This window comes from Mastacembelus armatus, chromosome 4 (assembly GCF_900324485.2).
Source record: "Mastacembelus armatus chromosome 4, fMasArm1.2, whole genome shotgun sequence".
NCBI classification, from domain to species: domain Eukaryota; kingdom Metazoa; phylum Chordata; class Actinopteri; order Synbranchiformes; family Mastacembelidae; genus Mastacembelus; species Mastacembelus armatus.
Window position 1 is genome coordinate 7,369,910 of NC_046636.1, and position 27,835 is coordinate 7,397,744.

The 27,835-nt window shown below is 40.4% G+C and overlaps 1 protein-coding gene and 1 long non-coding RNA gene across 4 annotated transcripts in view; one reads left to right on the plus strand and one right to left on the minus strand.

Moving 5' to 3' along the window:
* The window catches only part of nek7 (NIMA-related kinase 7), a 55,152-nt gene that overhangs the window by 22,427 nt on the left and 4,890 nt on the right, over positions 1–27,835 (minus strand). Inside the window, exons 2-5 of one of the 3 annotated variants that reach the window (XM_026323113.1) lie at positions 14,434–14,521; positions 8,343–8,483; positions 7,512–7,574; positions 3,608–3,718 (exon numbers count right to left, since the gene is read on the minus strand). In XM_026323113.1, the coding sequence (XP_026178898.1) occupies positions 3,608–3,718; positions 7,512–7,574; positions 8,343–8,483; positions 14,434–14,493 (375 nt within the window). In that variant the 5' untranslated portion in view covers positions 14,494–14,521. Of the gene's footprint in view, positions 1–3,607; positions 3,719–7,511; positions 7,575–8,342; positions 8,484–8,579; positions 8,762–10,584; positions 11,268–14,433; positions 14,522–27,835 lie in introns of those variants that run through there. The other 2 variants (XM_026323115.2, XM_026323114.1) reach the window with 2 other exon arrangements.
* Positions 24,163–27,774, plus strand: LOC117152645 (uncharacterized). Its single transcript, XR_004463063.1, has 3 exons — positions 24,163–24,263; positions 26,363–26,471; positions 27,614–27,774. It is a non-coding gene; the product is annotated as an uncharacterized LOC117152645 (long non-coding RNA).

The following is a 27,835-nucleotide window of genomic DNA, read 5'->3' on the forward strand; positions in this document are numbered from 1 at the left end:
ATTTAGCAAAAACTCTTACTTAAAAAAAAAAAACTTATAGTAACAGTAACAATTCATCAAATAAAAATTCCTAGGGCATCAACAGGAAAGTAGCTCTACACAGTGCATTCAGAAAGTATTGTCTTGTGATCTCAAGGCCAGGTTAATGGTTCTAACCCAACTGTATCTATGTAAAAACAAAATACACCTGGCAAATCCTGAACCTGTACTGGAAGAAATCTTCAGTCTGTGTTAATAAAGCAGTTTCATTTATTTTTTATTTTAAAGCAGTTTTGTATATTTTATTAGAATTTTAGAAATGGCTGTAAATTTATTAAAAAGGAAAAATTTAAATATCACATTTACATAAGTATTCAGACCCTTTAATCAATACTTAATTGAAGCTTAACCCTCTCTAGTGGTTCAAAAATTGAATCTTTGGCAGCAATTACAGCCTTGAATCTTTTTGGGTATGACGCAACAAGCTTTACACACCTGGATTAAGGGATTTTCTGTCATTCTTCTTTGCAAATCCTCTCAAGCTCTACTCTACTCCACTCTAGGACATTCAGAGAGTTGTCCCTAAGCCACTCCTGTGTTGGCTGTGTGCTTAGGGTCGTTGTCACATTGGAAGGTGAACCTTCAGCCCTGTCTGAAATCCTCAGCGCTGGGGAACAGGTTTTCATTGGGGATATTTCTGTACTTTGCTCCATTCAGCTTCCCTCAAACCTGACCAGTCTCCCAGTCGCTGCTGCTGAAAAACACCCTCAAAGCATGAAGCTACCACCACCATGTTTCACTGCTGGGATGGTATTAGGCAGCTGATGAGAATTGTCTGGTCTCCTCCAGACATAACGTTTAGTATTTTGGCCTTTTTTTGCAAACTCCAAGCAGCTTTCATGCGTTTTGCACTGAAGAGAGGGTTCCGTCTAGTCACTGTCACATGCGATATTTCAGTTTTACCTTTTTAATGTACAAACATTCCTAAAATTCTGTTTTCACTTTGTCATTATGTAGTACTGATTAATGAGAATGAATAAAATGCATTCAGGCTGCAATATAACAGAACTGAAAAAAGTGAGGGGGGTCTGAAAACACTGTATATCTGACCTACAAAATAGCTACATAAATCAGACCTATGAAACTTGAAAGTGCTGCAATACTAATCAAGTTAAAGAGCATCACTGACAATAATTCATTATATATTCTGCTGCACTGTGTAAACTAAGTTTGCACTGCATGTATATACACTATGGATACTGCCTGTTTATATTCACAAATCTGTAACAGAATTGGTTTATAACCGCTTGCCTAAACACAAACATTGCAAAATGCTAACATATGGCACAATCTACACCTGCAACTGAACTTAATCATATTTAAGGGTATTTCTATTATTTTGTCTAACACTGAAGAAATTAAAGGAAGTAAAGGAAATGATGTAGGTTATGAAGGAAGGAAGGAAGGTGTGACAGAGAGGGAAGGAGATAGATGGAGAGATGGAGAGGGAGGGACAGACCTTGGCCTACATCCAAACAAAGACTCAGTGAGGAGCTATTCTTCCCTTGCCCTCCCATTTCCATATCAGAGGACTGTTTGATGTCAATGGGGGCGCACATAGACGCCCACCAACACCACCACCACCTCCCTCTTGTCTATGCCTTTAACAGCAAACACTGCACATGCAATATTCTGTAAGTGCATGCAAATCAATGATTTCATCTGAATTCTGAGATGGCCAGAGAGCAAGAGAGTGATGGAGAATGAGGGAGGAAGAGAGAAAGGGGGAGAGAGCAGCATGGAAAACGAGAAATCAAAAAGAATAAAAAATGTAAAAATTAATGCACGGGGGGGGGGGTCTGTTTTACATAAGGCATATTGTTCCAATGTATTTACTTCACATAACAGTCCAAGGTGTCCAAGCATATCATTTAGAACGGTGCAGAAGACATAACAGTGCAGAGGAGAGTCGCGTACATATGTATGCAAGTGTGTTGTCAGCAGACATAAGGAGATGACACAGTCTGAATGCTCCCAGCATCTTCGGTAGGTTAGCTAAGAGAGCAGAGACACTCAGTGGTTTGTTATCTTTCCTCTTCAGGCTGCCATGTTACATCTTTTTAAAGTGCATCTGTGAACATTTGTGTGTGTCTGTTTCTATGGTTGTGTCTGCACAGTCTTTGCTTGCATATACCATACTATATGTATGTATTCAGTATATATGTCTGTACTGGAGGTGTGTGTGTGTGTGTGTGCTGAGCCTGCCATGTTCACTCTCTTGTACCACTAATCCTCGCCTCTCCTAATTTGCTGTGCTGAACTGTGTGGATGTGAAGCTGCTGAGTATGACTGCAAACAGCTTGTCAAGCTGTGCCGAAACAACGCTGCGGCATCATTTATGCATGGGAGAAGACCTGGCTCTTTACATGCACACCATTAATTTGCTATACAGGCAGGTTTTTATAATAACTGGGGGTTTGGTCAAACTCAAAGACGAATAACAGAGTGAGCATGCAATGTGATCGCTACCGCTTTTGAACAACCGTGTTCAATCTTCCGCTCCGACTTTAAAAAAAAATCTCTACTCAGAATTAAAATGCGTCTAGACTGAGGCTTAAGATATGGTCGACATGATGCAGCCTAGTGGTTCAAAGTCAGACATTATCTACTTAATACAACTACACAACTGGATAATACTCAGTGTTGATTTTACTGGCTCAAGCCACTGATATTATTATATATTTTTTATGTACGGTATAAGAAAGCTGAGAACACTTTTTTATAATCTGTCCATTATTAGGAAAAACCAACAATTTGGATGAGAAAAAACAATTAACCTCTCATGCTAAATCCAAATAAGTTATGCTCGGTATTTGTGCACATACCTCACCTGACTATTAATTATTGCTTGATTTTTACCAACTTCCCTTTCACAGTCCAGGCACATATCAAGTCCATGTACTTGGATTAATGGAGATTGCAGGTGGCTTTATATTGGTTTTTGGTTTCAGTGTGGAATGGATGGCTCAGATTGACTCACTGTTCGGCTAGTTTAAAAAAAAACAAAAAACAAATCACAGACCTTTTGTTGTCATTCCTTCAGTTAACAAAAGACACATCAGCAGTTTGCAGCTTCCAGACTAGTCTTCCTTTTAACACCTAATGTCACCTAAAGATGTGATGGGCTATTTGGTTAGAGAATATTTTTAAGATTAGCTATATTTGAAATACACTGAAACCAAAATCCAATCAAGCTTACACTTTTTACTAAGACTAAAATTCTTACTGCTGACAGAAAGTGAAGCAGTGTCATGGTAAATAAAAAAAGTATACAATTACATGATTTAAAGACATGTGTTCCCACAAGTCAATTATAGGATTATAGATAATACTTGTCCTTCCATTAACGCTGTACTTTTTTACATCTGCACACAAAATCTATAAAACCAAACTGATCAGTACCAAAGTTGGTCAAATCTAATCAACTAGGAGACTATTATTGTCATTTTTTATAATCTGTGTCCTTGGTCTCCTGTAGTTGAGATTTAATGACCACAGGAACAAACAGCTGTTCCTTCAACCTCCTGAGTTTAAGTTAGCAGAGTGGCTGTTCTTTTGTATTCCTTACCTTGATCATACGTGAGAGATCCCCAGCATCCGCTAACTCCAGGACTATGTTCAGCTCATTGTCCTCAATAAAAGATGCATGGTACTTTATCACATTAGGATGGTTCAATTGCTGAGGAAGAAAAGACATGTCACAGAAAAACATGTTGGTGAGATAGGTCACATTAAGAGAGTGCTTGGTCACACTACCTTATCTATGAGTATAAATGTTTCCTCAAAATAAACCCCATCAGCTGATGAACAGCAAAGTTTCATGTCATGAATTGTGCAATACACTGTACTTTCACCACCAATTAAAACAAACTGCTGAATCCATATTTAGAATCCATATTTCGTAAGTGTGGACCTAATGAGACGGTTTTGGCCTCAAGTGTGACAAAGCTGGGTGACATGTCACAACAACCCCTGTCTGTGATGACAGCAACCCATGTGTGAGACACACACACACACACACACACACACGCTCTCTCTCTCTCTCTCTCACTCTCTCTCACTCTCTCTCACTCTCTCTCACTCTCTCTCACTCTCTCTCACACACACACACACACACACACACACACACACACGCCTGACAGGCTGACATGGCTGGCAGTCAGAAAACGAGCATCCCGGGCTCATCTCTGGCTGAGATTTCTTCCTGTTCGTTGGTCAATAAGGCAGGAACAGCATTCTCGATAGTAAACAAAAAGTCTCTATCCATACCAAGTAAGAACAGAAAAGGGGGAGGGAGGGAGGTGCATTAAATGGAAACAAACAAATGACACAGTGACACAAACGGGCAAAATGAATGATGGAGACAGGGTGGGGTGAAGAGACAGTGCAGGAGAACAAAGGTGAGGAAGGAAAAAAATTGAGCAGAGTCAGAAAAGGGGATGATATATGGAGAGCTGGAGACAGAGCTGTGTGGCATGGCAATGTTGGTGTGTGTGGGGGGGGGGGGGGGGGGTGATGTGAGCAAACGGAGCGGTGTGACACGCGTCCTCCACTCGGCTCCGCTCTGCTTTCTCTGTTGTGATTAAAGAAATGTTCATGCTCTGAATGATGCCGAGAAGAGGGGAAAGGAGAGAGCACAGTACAGCGCACTACACTACACTATACTCTCCACTCCAACTCCACAATCCTCTTCCTCATTCATTCCCTCTTTCCCTGTCTCATATCTCCATCTTTCCTTCCCTTCCCCTCCCTCATCCTCTCTTGGCAGATGTAGTTGTGGCTCAGAGTGGCCCTTCTGCCTGGCTCCACAATGTAGCATAGCTCCAACTCCACCCCTCACCTAACCATCCCTCCACCAGCCCCAACCCACTCCTCTTCCACAACTTGAACCTCAGGCGGAGGATACAGAGAAGTGAAGAGATATGTTCACATGCAGATGTTTATGTAAATGATGGATGGGAGCTTACTGCAATACAACGATCATTCATTGGAAATTTCACATAGAGTCTTGCATGATTATGTAATTACACACACTGGCTGAGACTCACTAGTGTGTGTAATTACTTAATCATGCAAAACTCTATGTGATACATTTGGTGAGCTGGTGATGTGTTTCAAAGAAAAACAAGATACTGACTAATGCAATCTGATGGCACAAAACTAACCACAATAACAAATTAGGTTATTAGTGTATTTATAAATGGAATTACATGCCCACAGAAAAGCAGGTGGTAGGAAAATGAAAAACAATGACTGAAAACATTTTCCGTTACTGTACTCTGGTAGAGTACAGTATGAATTAAAACCAGCTTCTTATGCTCATCACAAGCCAAAATTAATGTCTCATGCTGCAAAACATATTGATATTTTTCAATTCACTGAGTAAGAAAATGAGTAGACATGCAATTTTGAGATATTTTTAATTTGGAAGAGAAACGAAATAAGTACCAAACTTATATTCCTCCTAAAGAGACCGAAAGATTAAAGGGATTTTTTAGTCTGTGTATCAGGTTAACTCATACTGGTTGCTGCCAGTTCTCTGTCTTGTCAGTAAACCACTGGTATAATCTAATCAAATGCAGAATGCAGTCATGTACACGTACACACACACAAACAATTTTTTTCAGAAACATTTAACATACAAAACACAGACATTTCTGCTTCTCACTGCTGATTAGGGCAGATCATTAGTCTTCAGAATATAATCCAAGCTTGATCGTAACCACAAACAAGAGGAATACACAGCTGTGGGATTTCAAGAATGGTCGAACTAGCAGATTTGTAGAGAGCAGGCTATTTCTGCAACCAATGTTCCAATCAGCAAGGGTTTAGACAAAAGAATGGAGTGAGAAGTGAGATTCTCAAGTTGAAATCATCATGCCAGAACAGGAAAATACAGATGAATGAGCAGACACAAACACAGACAGACAAACAAACAAATAGGCAGACTGTTGGAAGGCCATGACTGTGTCTGTGCATGTGTGTGTATATACATGTGTGTGTGGACACACACACACACACGAGTATGTGTGTCATTCCAGTCGGCTCATGCCAGTGTGCTTCTCATTATTCTGATTTGGCTATGTCTCCTGTTGGCCTGTCTAGTGGGGGATAAAGCAGAAGGACTGTCTCTCGCTCACACTCAGCCCTTTATTATCAGGCTGGCTGGGCAGTACAGGGCTAGGCACAACTTCCATGTTCACTGGCAATCAGCTTACAGGATGAAAAGAAGGGAACAAAAGACTTAGAGGGTGGAAGAAGAGACAAGAATAAGGAAAGAAGGATGGATGGAATGACAAAGCAACAGGGTGAATAAGGTACAGGCAAAGAAACAGGTGCACTCAGGAGGAAAAAGGACAGAAGAAAGGTATGGAGAAAGAGGATCGACATAATAAAGGAAACAAATGAAAAGTAAATAAATAAAATACATTAAGGAAATCAGAAATATAGTAACCTGTCAGTGTGACATTTAACTGTGCCCTGACCCCGCTTAGGAGGCTGTCTTGCGTCGTCAAGTTAATGATCCACTACTCAGATTACAGCTCTCTACGTGGTCTTGCCTGCATCTGAGTATCATTGTCTTTGATTTGCCCAGAGCCCCAGGAGCTTCAATGAAGTGTTTGAGTGGCACAAACTAATTGGTTTTGTTTTCTTGCTCTCCCTAATGTGTGCGTGTGAGCGTGCACATGTGCGCAAATAGCCTACAGTGCACATGCACACTGAAAGGATGCATGTATGGAGGAAAACACTACCAGGCATGGATAAATGCACACACACACACAATCAAACCACAAACACAACTTTGACACACATCTACAGTCTTGTAGATGTAGAAATATTGAAGCTGTCATTAGTTTGTTCATCAGTATTTGAGAGCAAGCCAGCTGACACATGTTTAAGGTAGTTTGACAATGAAACCTCTTTATAGAAGAAGAATGAGAAAAGGGAGGAGGTAACACATTAAGAGACACATGAGGGAGGATGCTAAATTTCCATGCTGATGTTCTGTTGCCCGACTCTAAACATTACAAAAAGATAAAAACAATATTTTTGCCATTAAAAAAAAAAAAGAGTCAATGTGAGCCTGGAGGGATGTAACACTGTTCCGCTCCTTCACACATGCACACACTGCTCACTCAAAGACATAAGGAGACAGTAATACACACCTACTGTGCAGTCTCACACACAGACACAGAGACAGAGACAGAGACAGACAGACACACACACACACACACACTCATTGACTTTCTTCACTCTTTCCTGTGTGCACAAATACATGTAAACTCCCCTGCATTCATAACCATGCAAAGAAGCGTACACACACGTGCATGTGCCCACACACACACAACACACAAATCCAAGCCGTCTAGTGCAGATCAATTGTTTTCCTCTGTTGGAAGGTCTCAGCTGAGGCACCTTAAGAGAACAGAGCACAGCACACGACGCCGTCTCCATCTCCTCTGGTTCTTTACCTTAAGGAGGTCTATCTCTTTGATGCAATCTTGCCGAGCTTTGGCATCCATCAAGTCGAATATCTATCAAGAGATCAAAGTGGGAGAGAGCAAGAGAGAGGACAGAGAAGGGTGTTATGACATATTCAAGAAATGGTAAGATGGGGAGATGCAGAGAAAACAGGGGAAAAAAAGCACTAAAGAGAAAACATGGTTGCTGTTATCTAGAGGGTGGCGTTGGAGTGACTACAGGTGTTTCACATCTGAATAACATGCACATATCACTGTGTAAGGAGTTCATGAGGTGTGTGTATGTGTATCCATGCTCAGCCAGTGCAGCATATACTCATGGAAGTGTGTATGTGTGTAGACGTTAGTAAATACTGTGTGTGCATGTATCTGTATATGTGAACATTCACCATGAGAACTGCAAAGTCATACATTCAAATCATATTAGCATACATAGTCAATCACAAAGTATAACTAATGCATGTTAAATGTGTGGACATGGATGTGTTTCAATCACATAATCAATAACAGTTGTTTAATTTCTAAAACTGAGAAAAATTAAATTCTGTTGTATTTCTCAGCATACTGATACATATTTTATATCTTATTTACTATTTATTTACCAGCACATGGACTCATGACTTTCTGCTACAGTAGAATATCCTGAATAGAGATTCCCACTGCTAAGTTGTTTGTGTGACAACCTCTCTAAGTTGGACCATTTATGAGGGGGAAAAAACAAACAAACAAACAAAACAATAGATGCTAAGGCTGCTAAAGACAAGACTTAATTTGGCCTAAAATACTGGCTGCACTACAAGTTATACATTGACTGTGTCTTACCTGGACTTTCTTCAGGGCCACTGATGTGTTGTCTAGCAGGTACCTCGCCCGGTACACCTCACTGAACTGCCCACGACCAATCTTCTTCTCGATCTGGAAGTTAGCCAGTGAGTTGTGGCCCATATCTGGCTGCAGTGGTTTCTGAAAATAAAATATATACAGGCACATTAGAAACAAATAAGTGATTTACAGCTATTCAGTAGTACTGAGGCGTTTGCCTGTGAAGTGTAACATTACTGAAAGAGGAAAGGATGAGGGCTGAAGTATGTGGGTGAGGCCCAGCTTCTGTAGTTTATTTGCTAAGAGGCTGCTCTAGGCTTCTGAAGATTTGACTGGCATCAGGCTGATTTGTCACGCTGTGAAAGGTCTTGAGGAATGTGCACACATCTAACTGCAGCACCACATCACGTCATTGAAGTCTATAGACAGAGGAAACACCTTATTTCTGTTATTTAACCAAAAAAAAAAAGAGGGTTTTGGGAAGGTAGTCATTTCAGAAGTGTAAACTCAGAAGAAGCTAGTCAACAGTTTACAACCTCATTAATGGCCTGACAGTATCATATGAATGTGGCTCCAGACTGACTTTTGATTATTGTTTAGCAATTATTTTTATCTTAATTTCATCTGTGGATTGACAATGCTTCTGTGGAATAAATGAACTCTTGTAACAATACCTAACATCTCTTAGGCAGGCTGAGAATCACGACTGACATGAATTATTGGAAGCATTTAATCAATCCAAGTAATCTGGGTTTCAGTTCAAGGGAATCCCTTTGCTTGCCAAGTTATATTACTAAGAGTCTGACACTGGGCGACAGACTACAAGTCAGCAGGCTGAGACACTCGCATTCCACAATAAAAAAAATAAAAAAATTAACCAGAATGAGCCCCGTGGATATGATGTGTGAAAACAGCACAGAGCTGCATGACCTTTCCAGCCTTTTGGTAAACTTGTACAAGGCGTCGGCGGGAGCAAACAGAAGGTGACAGATATCAGAATGCCACATGTCATTGGTGCTTCTGCCAATGTAGCTGTGGGAGCAGCTCAGGGGCAAGCGACTTAGGACCAAGGGAAGGAAGATGAAGAGGGGAGAAGGTCAAAAATTAATCTTCTAAGCACTAAAACATACAAGAAGGGTACAAGAGTGTCATCACACTCGTTTGCTTCACTTGCGCTTCACAGTTTGACAGAGCACAAACAAGAGGCTACACAGGATTTTCCCCAGATGTGTACTCACTACCAACAAGATTTTAATTCAGTGAACAATTAAAGCCAACCATACTGCCAAAACAAGTGATAGCCATGTGATTAGGAGAGCTGCTATGTAGATTTTTTTTTTTATACACATGTGAATCAGTCTGTGCTCATATACTTGTAAATACTTTACTATATTTTTATAGCTTTATGCTTTTTATTCCTGTATTGTATGCTGTGTGTCAATACCTTGCTGCTGCGACAAAGGAACTTCCCAGTTGGGATCAATAAAGTACATCTATCTATCTCTCTATCTAACAGACGATTCTTTTCACTATTGACCAATCTGACGGTTATTATGACGGTCAGGAGGGAGGAGGCAACCAATTTAAGCATGTCATTGTTTTTTTTTTTTTTGTTTTTTTTTTTTTTTTAAGTTGACAGCCAAAGGAAGAGGCACGAGCCAATGAGATGACCTGTCCAATTAACACTGCTGAGGTGTGTGCATTTTTCAGCATGACACCACCATCAGCCAGAGCTGTCTGGGACTAACTCTGACAGCGAGCATGACACACTGCTCCGCAACCCCATTGTTCAACATACTGTAGCTTTAATGAACTGCTATTGTGATTTGCTAATAGTTACCACAAAATACTTTAACATTAATTACAAACATATTATTCCACTGGGACCTTTACAATGATTTTTCTTAAAAAATATTGATGCATTTGTGAAATGATGCGGTATGGATAATTTGAGGTGTATAGATCAGAGACGGATATAGACAAGGTGAGTGAGAAAGAGAGAGAGAGAGAGAGAGGAAGAGAAAGAAAGAGAGAAAGAGAGAGCGAGCAGAAGACAGGCGATAGAGAAAGGGAGAGCAGAGAGGACAAGAGGGCATTGCTTTCATTCGCTGCATGGTAGCTTGACAAATGTTAGCATGAGCCTCTAAAGCGCTGTGACAACCGCCTGCTGAGAGCACAGTCTTGCTAATGTGTCCTGGCATGCCAGCCCCGTAATCACACATTTACATATGCAATGACCTACATTTGCATGTCAGATCGCACACTGTCCGGCATGATTAACAGTGGGCACTTCCCCGTGTGGAGTCGCCCTGGGTGGCAGCAGAGGCCGTGCGAGGGCGGAAGAGAGGGCTGGAGGGAGGGCGGTTTTTTTGGCAGCCAAGGGGCCGGGCTGCCAGGCAGGATTATGTCAGCCAGCGGCCCCAGCATTAGACACTTCATTAGAGCTAATCTGTTTAGCGGTGGGCAGTGTATGTAAACTTCACAGGCCATTTGCGGCACCTCTTCGCCCCCTGGCCTGGCCTTCAAAGGGCAGCCAGGCCACAGCTGACTGACAGTCCATCTCATCTGCCACACGGGTGTCTCACAATCAGGAGCTCCCAGCTGAAACACAAGGCTCTGACAAACACATACACTCACTCACACACACACACAGAGAGTTAAGGAGAAGTCACAGAGGAATAACCCTGAATGACACAGGGTTATTGCTCATAAGAATCTAAACTTGACTATGTCATGTGTGTGTTAAATATGGTGGAATAGTAAGACAAAGGGCTGCCTAGTGGACTTTTGAGGTCTTGTGCATCTTAATGTTTAGGTGAATGAGTAAAACCATGGCACAAATGCCACAAAGACTATAACCTTTCACTTTTTCTTGGGATGTCTACAATTATATAAATAATAAATAATTAAAACCAACCATGTGAGACAAAAAAATCTTGTATATTTATCTGAAATCATTTAAAGCACAAACAAAACAAAGTGAAATTAGCTTCAATTCAAGGTTCAGTCAAGGGTCACATTTAAGATGTCAGTTGGGTTGCACATCACTGAAATCAAACTCTTTATTACACTTCAAATTATGTCACCAATGTTCTTCATATTTTTCTTGAATATTGTGCTGTTTCATGTGTTGTGCTTAACTCTTTTCATTTATGTCATTGGGTTTGGTGATAGGGACAAGCCGCAGGATTAGGTGGTAACCATGCAAGGCATTATGGGTAAAGTCTGCAGGGGACAGTGTTATTTGGGTATAAAGGTGACACACTACCACCACGGGCAAATCACTAGCAGGGGGATTGAAAAAGAGAGAGAGAAAAAAGTAGAGCGAGAGGCAGAGAGCGCAGACAGACAGCTCATCGAAGGAAGTGTGATACGGGCTGCCCAATAATGACACCATTGCCAAACACAACTGACAAGACACATGGAGAGTGGAAGAGGGAATGTGGAAGACAGGGAAAGAGAGAGAGGATGACAGGGGGGAAGACAAGCAGCAGAGGGGAGAGGGTGTGATGTGACAGCCCGGCAGTGCCAACGGTTGCCACAGAAAGGCCAGCGGCGGCAGAGAGGTGCTGTCTTCCACAGAGAGAGAAAGATAGAGGGACAGAGAAACAGAGAAAAACTCAGGTCACGTCCACACCAAGCTGGCAAAATTTGAAAATGCATTTCTGATTTTGGCACAGTGTCCTCATTTAACCAGCACCCGAAAAATTACCTCTTAAAAACAATATATATGAACACTATGGCCACACATAAATATGAGCACTTAGTATTTATTCCACCTGGAGATACATGAACACCATGGCCATGTAGATGAACATGAATAGGCAAAATCATCATATAGTCATAAAGTATGTGACCAATATTCAGTCAAGGCAGTATCCAAAAAGTACTTTAAACCTTTTTTTAAAAGTTGGCATTTTCTATCCATAATAGAACATTATTTTGCTGTTTGCCCACCAAAGAAATTTTGTCTTTCGTTTTCTTATTGTTCAAGCATGGTGCAAGGTAGGCGCAAGGATCTTCATGAGAACAGCCTCCAAACTGTAGTGTGGACACAAATTGTTGTCACATGTAAACTGTTTACAAAATTAGTTGGATTACTGTGGATGTAGTCTCCAAGAGAGACAGGAAGGGATACAAGGAGAGACAGAGACAGCTACTGGCAGGCAGGGGGGCCCACTCCCACTCTCAGCAGTCACCAGCTCCCTTGAGCACAGCACCATTCAATATTCATCCTCAGCTAGTGAGCCAGCCAGGCAGTCAAACCGGCAGCATTCACCCCAAAGGTTCTTCTCGTTCTTCTCTCAATCTGCTCCACAACTGCACTACCTTGTCTTAGCGCTTACAGACAGATCCATGTCTGTCAAACTCTGCAGTGACGATCAAAATCTGATCTGAGGGGGCCTCCTCACCAGCCCTCCTACTTACTCATAGAGCAAATGCGCCATTAAAAATGCATATCTTACTAGCTCATCTTGTTTACCTAATGCATATGCATCATACCTTCGGGACCAAGAGAAATGATATTGCAAGCGATACAGAAAGTCCTTCATCACATATACAATTCAGATTTCTTCAAGAGGAGGCTGGTGGGTTTTTTCCCCTGTGCTGCCAAGCAGACTGAACCTTGGGAAAGCGTGAAACAGATACAGGACTTGTTGAAAGACACCCATCTGGATGCTGGTTAGACAGGCATCTACATACATAACTGACTCTCCCTCTACATTTCCCACTAAATTTGAAATCAGTTCAGATGCGCTCTGTGAGAGTGGAAAAAATATGACGCAACACAGAAAGTTCACTATGCTACCAATAAGCACAAAAAGTAGGCCTGGAATTAACACTGATGTAAACTGCTAGAAATAGACTGAAAAACAGAAATAAAGAAAGAAATCATTAAGCCAGAACAATAACATATAATCAACTGCTGGGAGAGCAGCAGTAGATCTAGTGTCTATGTATGTGTATGTGTGGGGTGCTGCCTAAGTCAAATTAATCATTAGAGCTTTTATCTGATTTTCTTCTGTGTGCAACCCAATTATCCTTAATTTTGCAATTACAAATCTTAGAATAAATTAACCCCCCAGGCAATTCTAGAGTTAATGTTGCAATGCCCTTGCATACACAAGAAAAACAACTGAAAGCAAAGGCCTATTTTTAGTGCCGTGTCTCTTCCAAAAAAAAAAAATTTACTCTGTGGCATACGGATGATCCTCTTTGTTTAAAGTCTATTCAATAGTTACAGAGGAGGAGAGGAGAAAATCAATGGTCCTGATGTTGGAGGGCGGTATTAAAATCCAACAATGACCAGATCTGCACAGAGCAAACCTGAGTTGTATCGACCCAGGAGAGGCATGTAGGGAGGCCAGGCTCTGCCAGCCTCCAGAGCTCTGATCAATACAAACAACTCAACATTCATCCACTGCTGTCCATCTTACACACAGGCTACAGTGGTCTGGAGTATGCTTGGCCTGAATGGCACATCTTGATTGACAGTGGGGGAAAAATGCTACACAATATTTACAGTTCAAAATGTGAAAGAGGTTTGGTGCTATGCTTGCAATGGATAGATAAAGGAATGTATATAATGTAAAATAATCTACAGCAAAACCATATGTAATGCCACAATGCTTATTAATTTTAACAAAACTCAATATATGATCAAAGAGAATGTGATATGACTAATACATCATTTACTGAAATAGAAATCATTAGCAACATGGATGGACCATATGGTTAAAATATTTTATCATGGTGTTTATAGTTTTATTTTACAATCAGCACATTTCATAAAAATCAAACTGTGAAACTTATAGATTAATTGGTATGCATTTGTTTCTGGCTAATCCAGTGATCTGAATATCTGAAAAATCATATAATTTCCATATAGTTAACATGCTTAGTGATTTGCGACGTTGTTCATAATGGCCTAAAACTACTACAGATTTTAAAAAGCCATAGCTGCCGTCAGTATCAAAGGCATGACCAAATATCTGGTGGCTTTTCATCAATTTTCATCATCTTGTTTTATAAGTCATCCTGTTGCACAACTGTAGTTAGCAATTTAGCCCGTGTTCATGTGTAGTGTTACCTGGGGATGAAACACTGGCACGGCTGCTTGATGTCCTTGTGGCTGCGTGTCCATATCCATGGTGTTAGGAGTTTGATCCTTTACACCTCTGAGACAAAAAGAAAAAAATAGAAGAAAAATAATTTCCAGTGAGTCAACTTAATTAGAGCAAACACTGAGCAGTCAAAGTGCCACTAAATTCTACAGTAACATTTCACATCAGAAAAATAATGACCTCAATTAGCTGGTTATTCAGCACTGAACTGTTGAGTGTTGGTTGCAGCCCGTGTCCAGTTTCAGCAAAACTGGATCCCCTGGCTCTGACACTCTTTGTCTGTGCCCTCTCAAGTTGCAGCATGGCAAAGCTACTGCAGGCAGCAATATTAATCTAAACAAAGCAGAGATAATGCTACTCTGTATTTTCTTGGCATTCCTCCAAAAAGCCTTTCATGGGAATTACTGGTTAAGCCGGCATTTAAGCAGCTCCACTTCATTTTCTGTTTACTGAGAAAATACAGGCCACACAGAGGTGAGTGTCTTGGGTATGGGTGTATGCCATGGTGCTGTATAATTGCATGTTCTGGCATGTAGCCTAGAAGCAAGCTAATTGCATAAGATACCCACCACCAGTTGCTTGGCTTATCACCATACTAGAAACAGACAGTGCCATAATATGAAATGTTACCTGAATGAATAATTTACACATTTCTTTGAAAAATATGATGCAAAAACTATATTCACACATGCAATTAGCCTATGATTTCAGACTCTCCACTCAACTAATGTATGTGGGAAGAACTCTGATTCTGACAGATGCTCTAGAATTATTTCTAATTCACAAGATAATTCACATAATATGGTCACATCTACCAATTAACACCAATTCACTAATAAATTACACAGGATACAAAGCATGCAACAGCAACTATCTTTCATCCAGAAGCAAATGCACATGTGAGGTGAGGTGTTCGCAGGTATTCAACACTTGAAATTAGGAAATGTGCTTTTGTGTGTGTGTGCGCATGCAAATGCAGGTATCTGGACACTTATTGAGAAACTGAAAATAGATAATACTTGAAAGGATTAATAAGCAAAAGCTATCAACACAAACAGTAAAAAAAAAAGTTCTGAATTTTTTATGTATTAATATGTTAAGTGCTTGACAACTACTGTATATGGTTGGTCTACTGATCCAATTTCTAGTGCAGGGATTTATGCCTCTTCACAAATCTTATTTACATGAATATTGCACAGGCATGCAAACACATACGGACATACACATTTAAGTTTCACACAAATGTAAAACAACACAACTCAGCTGACAATAGGACATTTGCATGTTTTTCCACTACAGTAAGGGCTGTCTGTCTGCAGATTTGCCTGTCTCCAATTTGTGTATTAGTAACAGTCTCTGTCGCTTTAAACCTCTCCAACCAATTAAAAATCCCATGGTACAATAAAGACGAGAACGGCACTAAAGAGCTGTCTTTCTGCCCCTCTGCTGATGTCATCAGTACAATTCATTAAATGTTAATAATACTAATTAGAAACTTCCCTCTCAAGAATGACTCTGTGGGTGTGTGTGTGTGTGTGTGTGTGTGTGTGTGTGTGTGTGTGTAGAACTAAAACGTAGATTGATAGATATAGATATAAATATTCAACATATGAATGCAAACAAGCAGGCACGTACTTTGCCAATACTGTATTTCTGTTGTTTCTTGCTGGGGGTTTACTGGCCTTCACGAGAGCTTTGAAGATCATGAAAATAACTGTTTGCACAACACAATTTCTCCTGGGACAGCATTGACTATATTGGGAATTTTACTTCTTGAAATTTACATTAAAAGCTTGTTTCAAACAAGTTTAATTCAATTCATATGCAAAAGGAGTTTACAATTAATAAGGGTTTAGAAGCAACCACTGCTGGAGGCAAAAAGGCATACTAGAAAAATATTGTTAAATGTCCCACCCCGAGTCTTTTGCTTCTTATTTTTGACTTAATACAGCCACTAATGAAAAATAATTTCTGAATTAACTATTGCCGTGACTCTCATAAAAGCCAAACTCTGCTTAAGCTGCCTAAATATGCTACTGACACAATTTAGATTTTTTCTTTATTCTAATATCCATCAAAACAACAGTACAAGAGTACTTCAGATTGCAATGACCATATCCAAAGTGACCCATCCATTTTCTATACCCACTTATTCCTTAACCAGGGTCACAGGGATCTGCTGGAACCTATCCCAGCTCTCTTTCAGGTGGAAGGCAGGGGTACACCCTGGACAGGTCACCAGTCCATCACAGGGCCACATAGAGACACACAAAGACAAACAACCTCACACACTCACTCCTATGGGCAATTTAGAGTCACCAATCAACTTAACATCCATGTTTTTGGACTGTGGGAGGAAACCAGAGTACCTGGAGAAAACCCGCACAACCACAGGGAGAACATGCAAACTCCAAACAGAAAGGCCGGCTTGCGAACTCAGGACCTTCTTGCTATGAGGCAACAGTGCTAAACCACTCATCCACCATGCTGCCACAAAGTGACCCAAACCAAGCATAATTTTAGTTTTAAAAATAATTTTGGTAGCTTTACGCAGAAATATGCAAAGTATTTTACGGGGGATTTTAAAATAAAGAAAAAAAAACATGAAAGGAAAATGTAAGTATGTTCACAAGTATATGATTACCACACCATTACAATAAGCTGACTGATAATTGTAATAATTGTTAAAAGATCTTAAAAGGGCAGAGATCATTATCAAATATTGTTTAAAATAATCAAAGCAAATAAAGCAAAAACATTAAAAATGTTCTAAAAGCAGATATTTGTATATTTTTCCTCCAGTCACTGTTACAAGCAAGAAGTATGTTAATCCTTCAAAAAAAAAAAAAAAAAAAAAGGGTAAAAATGAAAAACAGCAGCCCCAAAAATAAAATGGTGAAAATAGGGCCAATTAGGCAGAGGCTGTCTGGATGGCTGAATAGTTCGGTGTCGTGGCATTTTGATTTTGATGTCACAGGAATCTTACAAGTTATCCGCCCAGCAGACCTTCCTGCCTCTTGTCGTGATTCTCTGCACTTCAGTCTTGTGTTTTGTTAGATTGGGGCTGGCACCCTTACTCTGCTCCCTAACCCTCTTGTGTTTCTGACTGTCAAAATACGTGTCAAAATAACCAGGGGGCATCTGAGCTCCCTGACTCATGTTAACAAGATCAATTAAGACTGCCACGTCACATTAACGCACACCAGGAAAAAGCACAATTAACAAAGCTAACTTAATCAAGAGGAGTAAACAAGGCAAGGTCACACACTTCCATTCACACACAGTTCAAGTAACATGCAACCTATCAAAAACAAAGTACTGTTCTCATGACTGGATAATTCAGCAAATTAACATAAAGCTTTAAGTTTTGCCATTTAGAATTGCATTTTGTGTCTTTGGACTTGCAGCTATGAAATGACAATTTTATCAACTTCCACATTACTATATTATATATCATAATATTTTAAAACAAAAGAATTTCCACAAATTACCCACAAACATTATACTTTCTATTACTACTTTGCAGATAAAGTGGGGGAAAAAAAACTTTCCCATACTGACCAACAACTCACTGGAAACAGTTTTTTGACTGCATTTCCTATTATGTGAGACTTCAGCCCAACATTCTCACAGCAGGCCCCATCACACATAGGTAACTATATGACAGAGGAGGAAAGGAGAAACAGTGGGGATGAACAAGTGGAGTAAAAAAAAAATTTTAAAAAAGGGACACTAACAGCACAATTCAGCAATTTTCATCCATCAGACGTCTTTGTCCTCACACTTTTTAGCAGACACCAGCTTTGTTAATTTTTCTTTTTTTCTTACTTCAGACAGATCATTGTTCCTTACTATCACAAACAACTTTTTTTTTTTTAATTTCCTGTGCCACATGCTCAATTAACCACTGTACTGTGTGTAAAACTGCCTCATCAATTTCTGCAGTAGTTCCTCTGATGGTGATGAAATGCTCCATTCAAAATGCAATCACATGTGCAGTCCAGTGATTCTGAATCTTATGAGACTCACCTAATGACATCATCTAGGTTTTCTGTTCAGACTCTGGCAAGTTACATCCAGGACCACAAATAATATTATACAGCTATTTGCAAAGGCTGAACAGTGCTCCTCATGAAACGTGAACTAAAGTTGCATCAAATGAATGCTTTCCCATTTTAAGTCAATGAAAAAAAAAAAAAAAAAGCTCTGTAGAGCTGCACAATCAGTTTTACACATAAAGTTAACCCTCGTGCAAAATCACATATATTGTGGAGCATTTTTAACCAAGTGGCAGATGACTACATCTCACAATCAGTGCCAACCACGATTTCTACAATTTGTTTCTGTACAACCAACTATACCATGCCTATGTCACTACTCCTTATTATCTAATTAAACTAAAAAAATATATATATATTTTAATAGTGTGAGGAAGCCATAGAAAGTGGCGAACTGTGTTCATTGTTTATTCACCTATTATGCCACCAATTTATTTATGCTACAGATGGAAAGTTTGGCATTCAACTTTAAACATGCACTTCAGAAAATTATGTATAGGTTGGATTTTCTCGACATGATGGACAAGTCACACAAACTTAAAATGAAAGAGCATATCTTAGGTCAACTTGGGCAAAACTGAGTGGGAGATGGCAAAAGTGAGTAGAGCCCTGCAGGGATGTAGTAGGACAGTGGGGAAGATGCAGAACTGAGAAAAATGCCAAGACAGAGAAAAAAAGAAGCTTGTTAGTCCTGATATGCTCATGGCCCTGTGAGAGACGGTGTAGAGCTGTGCACTACAGAGGATGGCATTGGCTTTAGCGCCTCTTTAATCCCCATTTCCTCCTTTCTGCATTATTCATTTAAAACAGGAGAAGAGGAAAAACAAAGACAGGGAGCTGATTATAAAAAGGTGGATCAAGGCAAACTAAGAAGGGGTGAATTTGGAAGTAAAGGGTAAGGGTCATGAAATTAAGCAATCCCAATGACAAAGTGCTAAATCAGCTCTCGTCCGAGGACAATAAATATAAACACAGATTGATGAGCTGGGGTTTAAGGAGAGAAACAAGAGGGCCAAGAAAGAGTGTAAAGAGTAGGGTTGTGGGGGTAGTTTAAAAAGGCGACAGGGAAAATATAATGTGACACTATCTGGCCTGGTTGTAGGATGTAAGGGAATCAAAGGCACCTTTGAGAAGGCAGAAGACGACAGTGAAAGTCCTAGAAGAGTGGTGTCCATGATTACAAGAAGTGGAGAACTCTTTTGAGTCTGTGCTCATAAAAGCCCACCCCAGGCCTCGTCTGAAACCCCTGCCTGACGAACACTGATAATACAGAAACAGAAAAAGAGGAAGAGAGAGAAAGAGAGCCACTAATGATGGAGGGGTCCGGATACTACAGAAGCAGTGCACTCTCCAATTCATTTTAATCACTATTCAAAATCATTAGCCCAAATGTGCAAGCACTTGTGTTCGTTGGACCTAGAGCCAAGAGAGTGGCAGAGAGTGCGAGAGGACCAATTACACCTCAGCATGTGAGCCAGTCTTTGAGATCTTTGAGTAAGATGGTCCAAGACTTGATGGAATAGGAAATGAAGAGAGGAAACTTTATTGTCTCTCAATCTAAAAGAAAAAACACGACACGAATATAGAAAAGAACCCTTTGAAAATAGGCTTTGCAAAGCCAGCCAAACATACAAGAGAGTGAAACCAGTTTGACTTTTCTGTTTCCCCAAATGCAGCTACAAAAGCATAAAGTTAATCAGGGAGCAACTCAGCATAAGAAATAATACAGAATTTCACATTTTCAGACAGAGGACCCAAACAACAGCAGTGACATCCAACAGGATTCATTATTCAAGAGGCAGAACATGCCTGAGTTAATGACCAGGTCTCTTTCAAATGTCGGAGTGCGCAGGAAGTAGAATGCACAAATCATTGCATCTGAACAAACTCTATGTGGCCTTTCATGCTCATCTAACTACATCCTCCCCATAACTAGATTTTTGATTCCAGTACTGATATCAGCATTTGAAAACCTAAAAAAAAATACAGTAAGAACATTTTTTTTTTATTATTGTGTAAAATGTTGCAAAGATGGAAAATACATAGAAAAGACAACATAGATAGAAAACATTTTTATATCGATTCCCTAAATTTGGTTATTTTTAAGAACTGTGACCTAGTTATGTACTAAGAACAGATTTTACAGTTGACCCCATTTGTAAACTAAACTTATCCTGCAGTTTTCAACTACAAAATCTTGAAGCTTAGTAGCAAAGATATCAATACCTGCAATTAGCTAAGACCAGGTAATATATCAGCTCAGTCACTCATCAGTTTAGTTTGCCAAATACATGCACAAAAAAATTTAAATAAATAAAAACTGTAATCAGTTTTGATACTCTATGTCTATGTGTATGTGTATATCTTCCTACAGCTCAGACCTTCACCCTCTCCTTAGTGGAGAGAGCACAGCAAAATGATAAAAAAGGGAAAGAAAACCAGGGTCTGTAGGGACACCAGAAGGCCAGAAATCCATAATGCTGCTTGCTAACTATTTATAGCCCTCCTTTACATTTTTCACTTTCAAATTTTTATAGGCTAATGATTATTTCTCTGCAGAAGTAAATAGCACAGCACAAATAGCCTGGGCTTCATGTGAGGCCTAAATTGATTTATTCCCCAACAATCCAAATAAACTAGCACAGTGCTCTGCTCCAGTGTGTGTACTTTTCACCTACTGAAGGCTCTATAAAACATATCTGCCGTATCATCTGATGTTTCATGAGCCAGCAATCCGATTAACATGGGATTCTCCTCAATTTGCCTGCAGGTGCACACCTGCACATTTGGATCCCCTTGTCTCTTTTCGTTTCGCTTTCGTTCAACATTCTCAGCCACTGTGTATAGTAAAGACGTCCACCATTGAGAAAAGATCTCAAGCACATGCAGGTGTCAGCCACTCTCCTCTCCTTTTGCCATTTCCCTCGCTCTTGTCCTTCCCACCTCCTCCCATCCACGCTCCTCTGTGCTCTGTTGCTCCTATGTGTTGTCAACACGAGCTGGCACGAGGCTAAAAGCACAGGCCACCTCTCAGCTCTATTGTCCTACTCTCTCCACAGCAGCGCTGACGACTCTCTTGTGGCAAGGGGCCCTTTGTTGCCAGCCTGTCAATTCAGCAGGTGCCTTACAGCAAAGGGCTGGGGGCAGCCAGCCAGCCAACCCACACTGCTTCGTTAGTGCAGAACACCATTTGATGTGCTCATTTCATGAGCCGGAGACGGCAGCCAAGGAGGATATTAATAATCACTTGAAAAACAAAAACATTCCACTCAAGCTTGTAAAAGATAAACTCTAATTTCAATGATAAAAGAAGAGCCACTCTACCTTTCCCTCTTTTCTTCTTCACCACCCTCCTTTTCTTAGGTGAAACCAATTCATACTGTCAATCACTGAGAATAAACAAAATATATTGACAAATTGCTGACTATGTGAGCAAAGACAAAATCATGCGGTCAAAGTATGCAAAAACAGAGCTCCATTTAAGACAGCTGTGTGATCCCTCAGATACCAGCTTAGTGTGTGAAGGAGCAGCCTGCGTGAAGGAGAGAACCCCCCCAGGCATTCAGGAGAGGGGACCCTGGGGGTTTGGGTTATGCTTGTGCACCCTCGCTACGTTCACAGCCCTTCAAAATGCCATACCACCATCGCACCTCAGATAAAACACACACTGAATGCATAATATGTGAAAGAAAAATCAACAGCACTTAATTTAGTCTGGCTGATTTAGCTTCCAGTAATGCTATTTAGGATGTATGAGAGATTGAATAAGCAAGATTTATAGCATAAAAAAAGCTCACTGGTGACTTTTTAAATCACAAAACCTAAAAAAGATACAAAAAAATCTGCAGCCTTATTCTTTAAAATCATTACCTGGGTGTTTAAGGTGCATAGCTTTCAGTTCCTTTAAACATTTGAACAAAATATCCACACCTACATTTGCAAACCACAGCATGATGAAAATCCAGAGGCTCTAGGTTGCATAAGTGCCCTGTGGCAACAACTCGTAGTCTTGCACAATGCAAAACAGAGCACTCCACTGCTGAGCAGAGCTACCAGTGCTCCAGGACCAATAAAGGCTTTGTTTGTTAGCCATGTCACTGACTGACCACCAAATTAGCTTCATCACCTCTGGCACAAAGATATCGAATGTGACATTCTGTACCACAAGGCTAGGACTCTTTCTGCAAGGCTAGCAGGCTTATAGCAAAGAAAAGAGAAAATGGGAACAAATGAAGGAATTTGATTTTTAAAAAAATAAATTAGGAAATGATATGCTCAATTTTTTTTCGTTTTTGCTCTGTTCTAAATAAAGGATTGTTTTTCACCGCATTTCATCCAAGAGTCTGGTGTTCATCAGAACAGCTGTGTTTCTAAAGCCTAACCTCATGATCATGCTAACAGGAGTCAACAGATGAGAGCATCATCTTCCAGGCAGTGTTCATGTTCTGAAATTACATTATCCTTCTTTGTCCTCAAGCAATATCTATAAAGGATGAGATGAAGCTGCAGCTTGCTGACATGGCCCATGTGAACTCAAAATTGCATAAAAGAAAACCAACAGATACAGAATTGTGAATCTGTTATGGTACCACAGCAGATACATAATTTGTTGGAACATATAAAAAAATGTTACAAATAAGACTTAATCCTTTATTTGTTGTTTACAAAAGAAATTAACATATAACAGATTGTTACAAAGCAGCTTTATTCTGTCTTTATTCTAGTGTCTTCTACCTTGCATGCAGCAAGGTCAAAGTAGCAATTGCTGACCCATCTCTGCTGTCTGGAAATGACAAGTCACTTGAGTTTCTCAAATATGAAACATCCATTAAAAAACATCTGGTGAATGTAGTCTATTTTCCCTCCACACAAACCCAGCAATGTCTCATACTCCCTTCAAACAGGTTTTTTTCCCCCTTTCTCTATGGATAGTTTGGAGCAGTTACACCGCGTCAGTGTCGAAGTTTGTCTAAGAGGAAATGACAAGAGCAAGATGTCCAAATCATTAGTAATGTGAGAGGAGCAGTTCCCAGGCATGTCTCGTTACATAGCTGAGTGCTAACATGAAGGCTAAGGGCTCGTGCTGGGGCTTTACTGGGCCCAAGTCTTTTGATATACTCTGAGGGGGTTGGGGGAAGCAGACCACAACCCTTCAGCATCTCCACAGTCAGTAACGGAAACATCCTAAACCCAAATCAACATTAGCTCGGCCATGGTGCTCAATAAGGAGAGAAAGAGATCCAAAATACAAACTGTGGTCCACACATTACTGCATTGCACATACAAACATATATAATGTCACATAGAAACTCGGGTGAAACTGAATGCATATACCAAATTCATACAAATATTGGGCCCATGAGAAATAGGCTCCACAAAAAAAAAAAATCAGGCTTGGGACTGGCTCTGGTTTGGGTTCAGCCTGCTGTGGCTTCTGTGGTGGGTCCTGTTGGCAGCCGCACACACATGCACACACAATTTTTAAACCAGATCCAGAGCACTGCTACTCAGTCAGAGGTCAAATACAGTACTGTTGCTGCATGTGAGTGTGTCTACACCCATCTTTTTGTCATAACTTGACAGAGGATGACAAGGAGGATGTAACCAACTAATAACTCAACTATTCCACCTATTTTCAGTAGCACAATTTATCCTGGCTTAGGATCTCATCACAGAGAAACTGTTCCGTTTGACCACATTTGCAAATCTGCAAAGCAAAGATGAATTAACGGCTCAGAGTAGGTTTTCTTCAAGCATTTGTTTGACCCTTTTTAAGTTGGAATTTGAAAAATAGAAACTGCGTGATGATTAATAACAGGGGCGAAGGCAGGCATACATTGTTCATTTCTAGACATATGGCTCTGTCTTGAAGAGTAGGTGTACCTTTGAGGAAAAACTTGGGACTGAAAATAAATCAGGAGTAATGGTACTATAAAAAAAAGCCAGTCAACATTTTTGGAAGGGGTACTTGAGAAAATAAAACCTTCTGGCTTCTATTTCTTTACTTACCATTTCTCTATTACACATCAATATTCGAAGGAGAGAAATATATGTGTAGTCTGTTTTCTATGCACAGCAATGAAGTAAAAAGTGAGAAATGAGCCTTATTCCACCATTTATCTCACTATAAACTGTTCTAGATAACCTAGGCCAAAAGTGCAAGCCAAACACCAGAGAAATGTACATTTGGAAAATAAATTATGGAAACATAAACTAACACGGATGTGAGCACAACACATGGCAGACACACAAATCCACATGCAAGAAGTTCAACGTTTATTTTTATTCCTCAGGCACTCATCCTTTTTTGCATGAGTGCATCACCCACCACACGACAGAGCATCCCAGTATGTGTGCAAGTGTGTGTGTAAGGAGCTGACGATCACAGAATAACGTTACCCCTTAGGGGTCGCACCTCTCTCGATTTTCGCCCTCCCCCTTTCCTCCCGTCTCTGTGCCTGCAGGGATTTCCCTTTTCAGTTCAGGAGAGATGTCAGACCTGTTCCACCATCCCTCATACAGACACTGGACTCTGCCCTCCATTCACCCAACATCTGTAAAACTCCACAAATCAGCCTCATTTCTAGAAATCAGGTCCAACTGAGGCTTAATAGGGCCAAAGCTGAATTAAAATGTCTTCAACTTAACATCAAACACACCATTTGTTTATTTGAAACCTGCTTCCCATTGGGAATTAATTAGCATCTGCTAGACAGAGCATGCATTTAGACAAAGAGCAAATAATGAATAACCCCATAGCTAATAACTGGACTCTCAAACATGGTAACTCACCCCATAACACTTATTCACAGGTACAAATTATACTTTTTTCTTTTAACAAATTTTGATTAAAAGAATAGTCTTAATCCTGTCAACAGATTAATCCCCACTCATCAAAACCACCTTCTTTCCTTTCTTCTAGCCAATCTACCCCTCTGTAATCACACAACTTTTCATGTCTTGCCACACATTCACTCTGTTATCAGAAACAGCACAAACAATGAGGACCTCGCTCTTTAAATTAGTAGAGGATACAGAAGAAAAATCACAGAACCACTGAGTTTTCATATTTGACGAGAACAGTTAGCATATTAAAAGCAATCAATTTGATTTTATTCCTTTCACAAAATGCTCAAACTTAATTCAAAACAGTACAAAACGTTTAGTCAGTTGTGGCATTATGAAGTGTCCCCATTAAAGCTGAAATGTTTAGTTGATTAATTCATTAGTTGATCAAGAAAGATCATTGACAACTATTCCGTCTATCAAATTATTTTATAGTAATGAACAACAACAACAATTATATTTAAAATAATAATTTTGGTTGGACAAAACAAGACTTTTAAAGACATCCTCTTGCAACAAGTTGATTTCAACTAAAGCAATGCTATAACAGGAGCACAATTCATTCCCTAGCAAAAAAAGAAATGTTAAAAAATATTGTTTCACCCACTGATGTCAGGAGGGCATCTGGGTACACTGACCAAATCTCTTTGGTGTTTAGCGAGTCTAAGAAAAAACTGAATTATAAATTCAGGAGTCTGATAATACTTCACACCAAAAGCATGTTATTTACGGCAACTTTTAGCTCATTCTCTCATATAGTAATCTGAGTATAGGCTTAAATACAAAATATTTAGACAATGAAAATGGCAGTTACTGAAATTACAGAGAAAGACAGAAAGGAAGAAAGAGTGAGAAAGAGAGAGAGAGAAGCTCCACAACAGGGGTTGAAAGCAGCTAAACCAGAGAGGTCTTCCCTGCCTCCTTCACATATTAGAATATTAATATTAATGAGACTTCCTGTTTCCCCCCCCTCTGTTTTTTTTCCCCTCAGACGATTTGAACATGAAAAACTTAAAAAGCGCAAATTCCAGGAGTTTCGTATCACAGTTTGACCCGGAGCCACACAGCAGACACCAACCATGACAGACTCGCTGTTCAAAGTAAGCGGGAGCTGCTTTCATCAGGGGATCCTGGTGTGTTTTTTTTTTTTTTTTTTCTTCTTCTCTACAGTGTGACACCACCAGCCCATGCCATCTGCCTTTTTCTAAAATCAGAACTTCAAGATGTGCTTTCTGCTTATGCGTTGTTTTTAGGTGGGCTTCACAACCAAGATCCAGCTTCACGTAGGCTTTTACTGCTATGCTGCCTGCTGACTGCTGTTTACAGCCAAGCCCCGCAGTGTGGCGCAATGTTAAATATTCACTGTTAAACTGTCAAGCCAGAACTGGTTGGGAACCCAGCCAGGCATTCACAGTACAGTAGCACTGGATTCTCCGTGTCTTCAAACATATCCCTGACCAAACCAATCAGTCTTCCTCTGGCCAATCCAGACTCAGACCACCCTTCTTCTGTCCTCCTGCCACCACCCACTTCCTAAAATGCCTAGACTCCTGAGTACCACTTTATTAAGCCCATGCTGCTCCAGTCATAGCTTAAGCATATTTTCTTTATTGTAAATAAATATGTGCAAATACATTAACACAGGCGGTGTTTGCAGTTTAAAAACACCTCTGCTTTAAGGCTGAATAAACCTCTGCTCACTCCTAATTCCTGCCCTCAGACATCTGCAAAATATTTTTATTCTGTGCCCCAATACCGCACTGGCAAAGGTCTCTCATCCTTGGCTTGGCAGGACTTCTGACAGAGCCAGCCGGCAGCGCCATATAGGCCTAACCCCTGCTGCTGCAGCTTCCTGCTGCTCTGAGGGAGTCAGGCTGCCTGCCTCCCATTGACAGAGAGCCAGGCTGGGCAGGGAGGAGGAGACTGAGGGGAGGCCCCGGATAGAGAGGACCCCCAGGAGAGGAGAACAGAAGCAAGAAACTGGGGAACAGACAGAGTCACAGAGGTTGAGGGGTAGAAAGAGGCAAGAGAAAAGTGCAAACCAAATAGGAAAGAGGAATGCAGGTAAGTAAAAAAAAGATATAAGTGTCTAAGACAATAAGCAGTAAAATAGGGAAGAAGCAGAGATGGGTGGCATGGAAGTGGATAGGGAACAAGTAAAAGAGGCTTGAGGGCAGGTTAGACAGTAGGAGTTTGAGGGGAGATTCTCATTAGGACTCCTTTTCCTCCTTCTTACCCCCAGGCCTTGACCACAACCTCAAAGCCCCAGGCCAAACCAGGAAACCAGGGAGACCATGGAAGACTGCCGTGAGTCAGGGCAAAGACACAGAAAGGAGGGGAGAGGTGGGGGAAGAAGGATGTCCCTGGCACCCAAACAAGGCAGAATAAAACAAAGAGGCTGAAAACAAGAATATGCATTTTACTATTAGCTGAAGTTTTTTGATTGTGATTTAAGAAACCAATG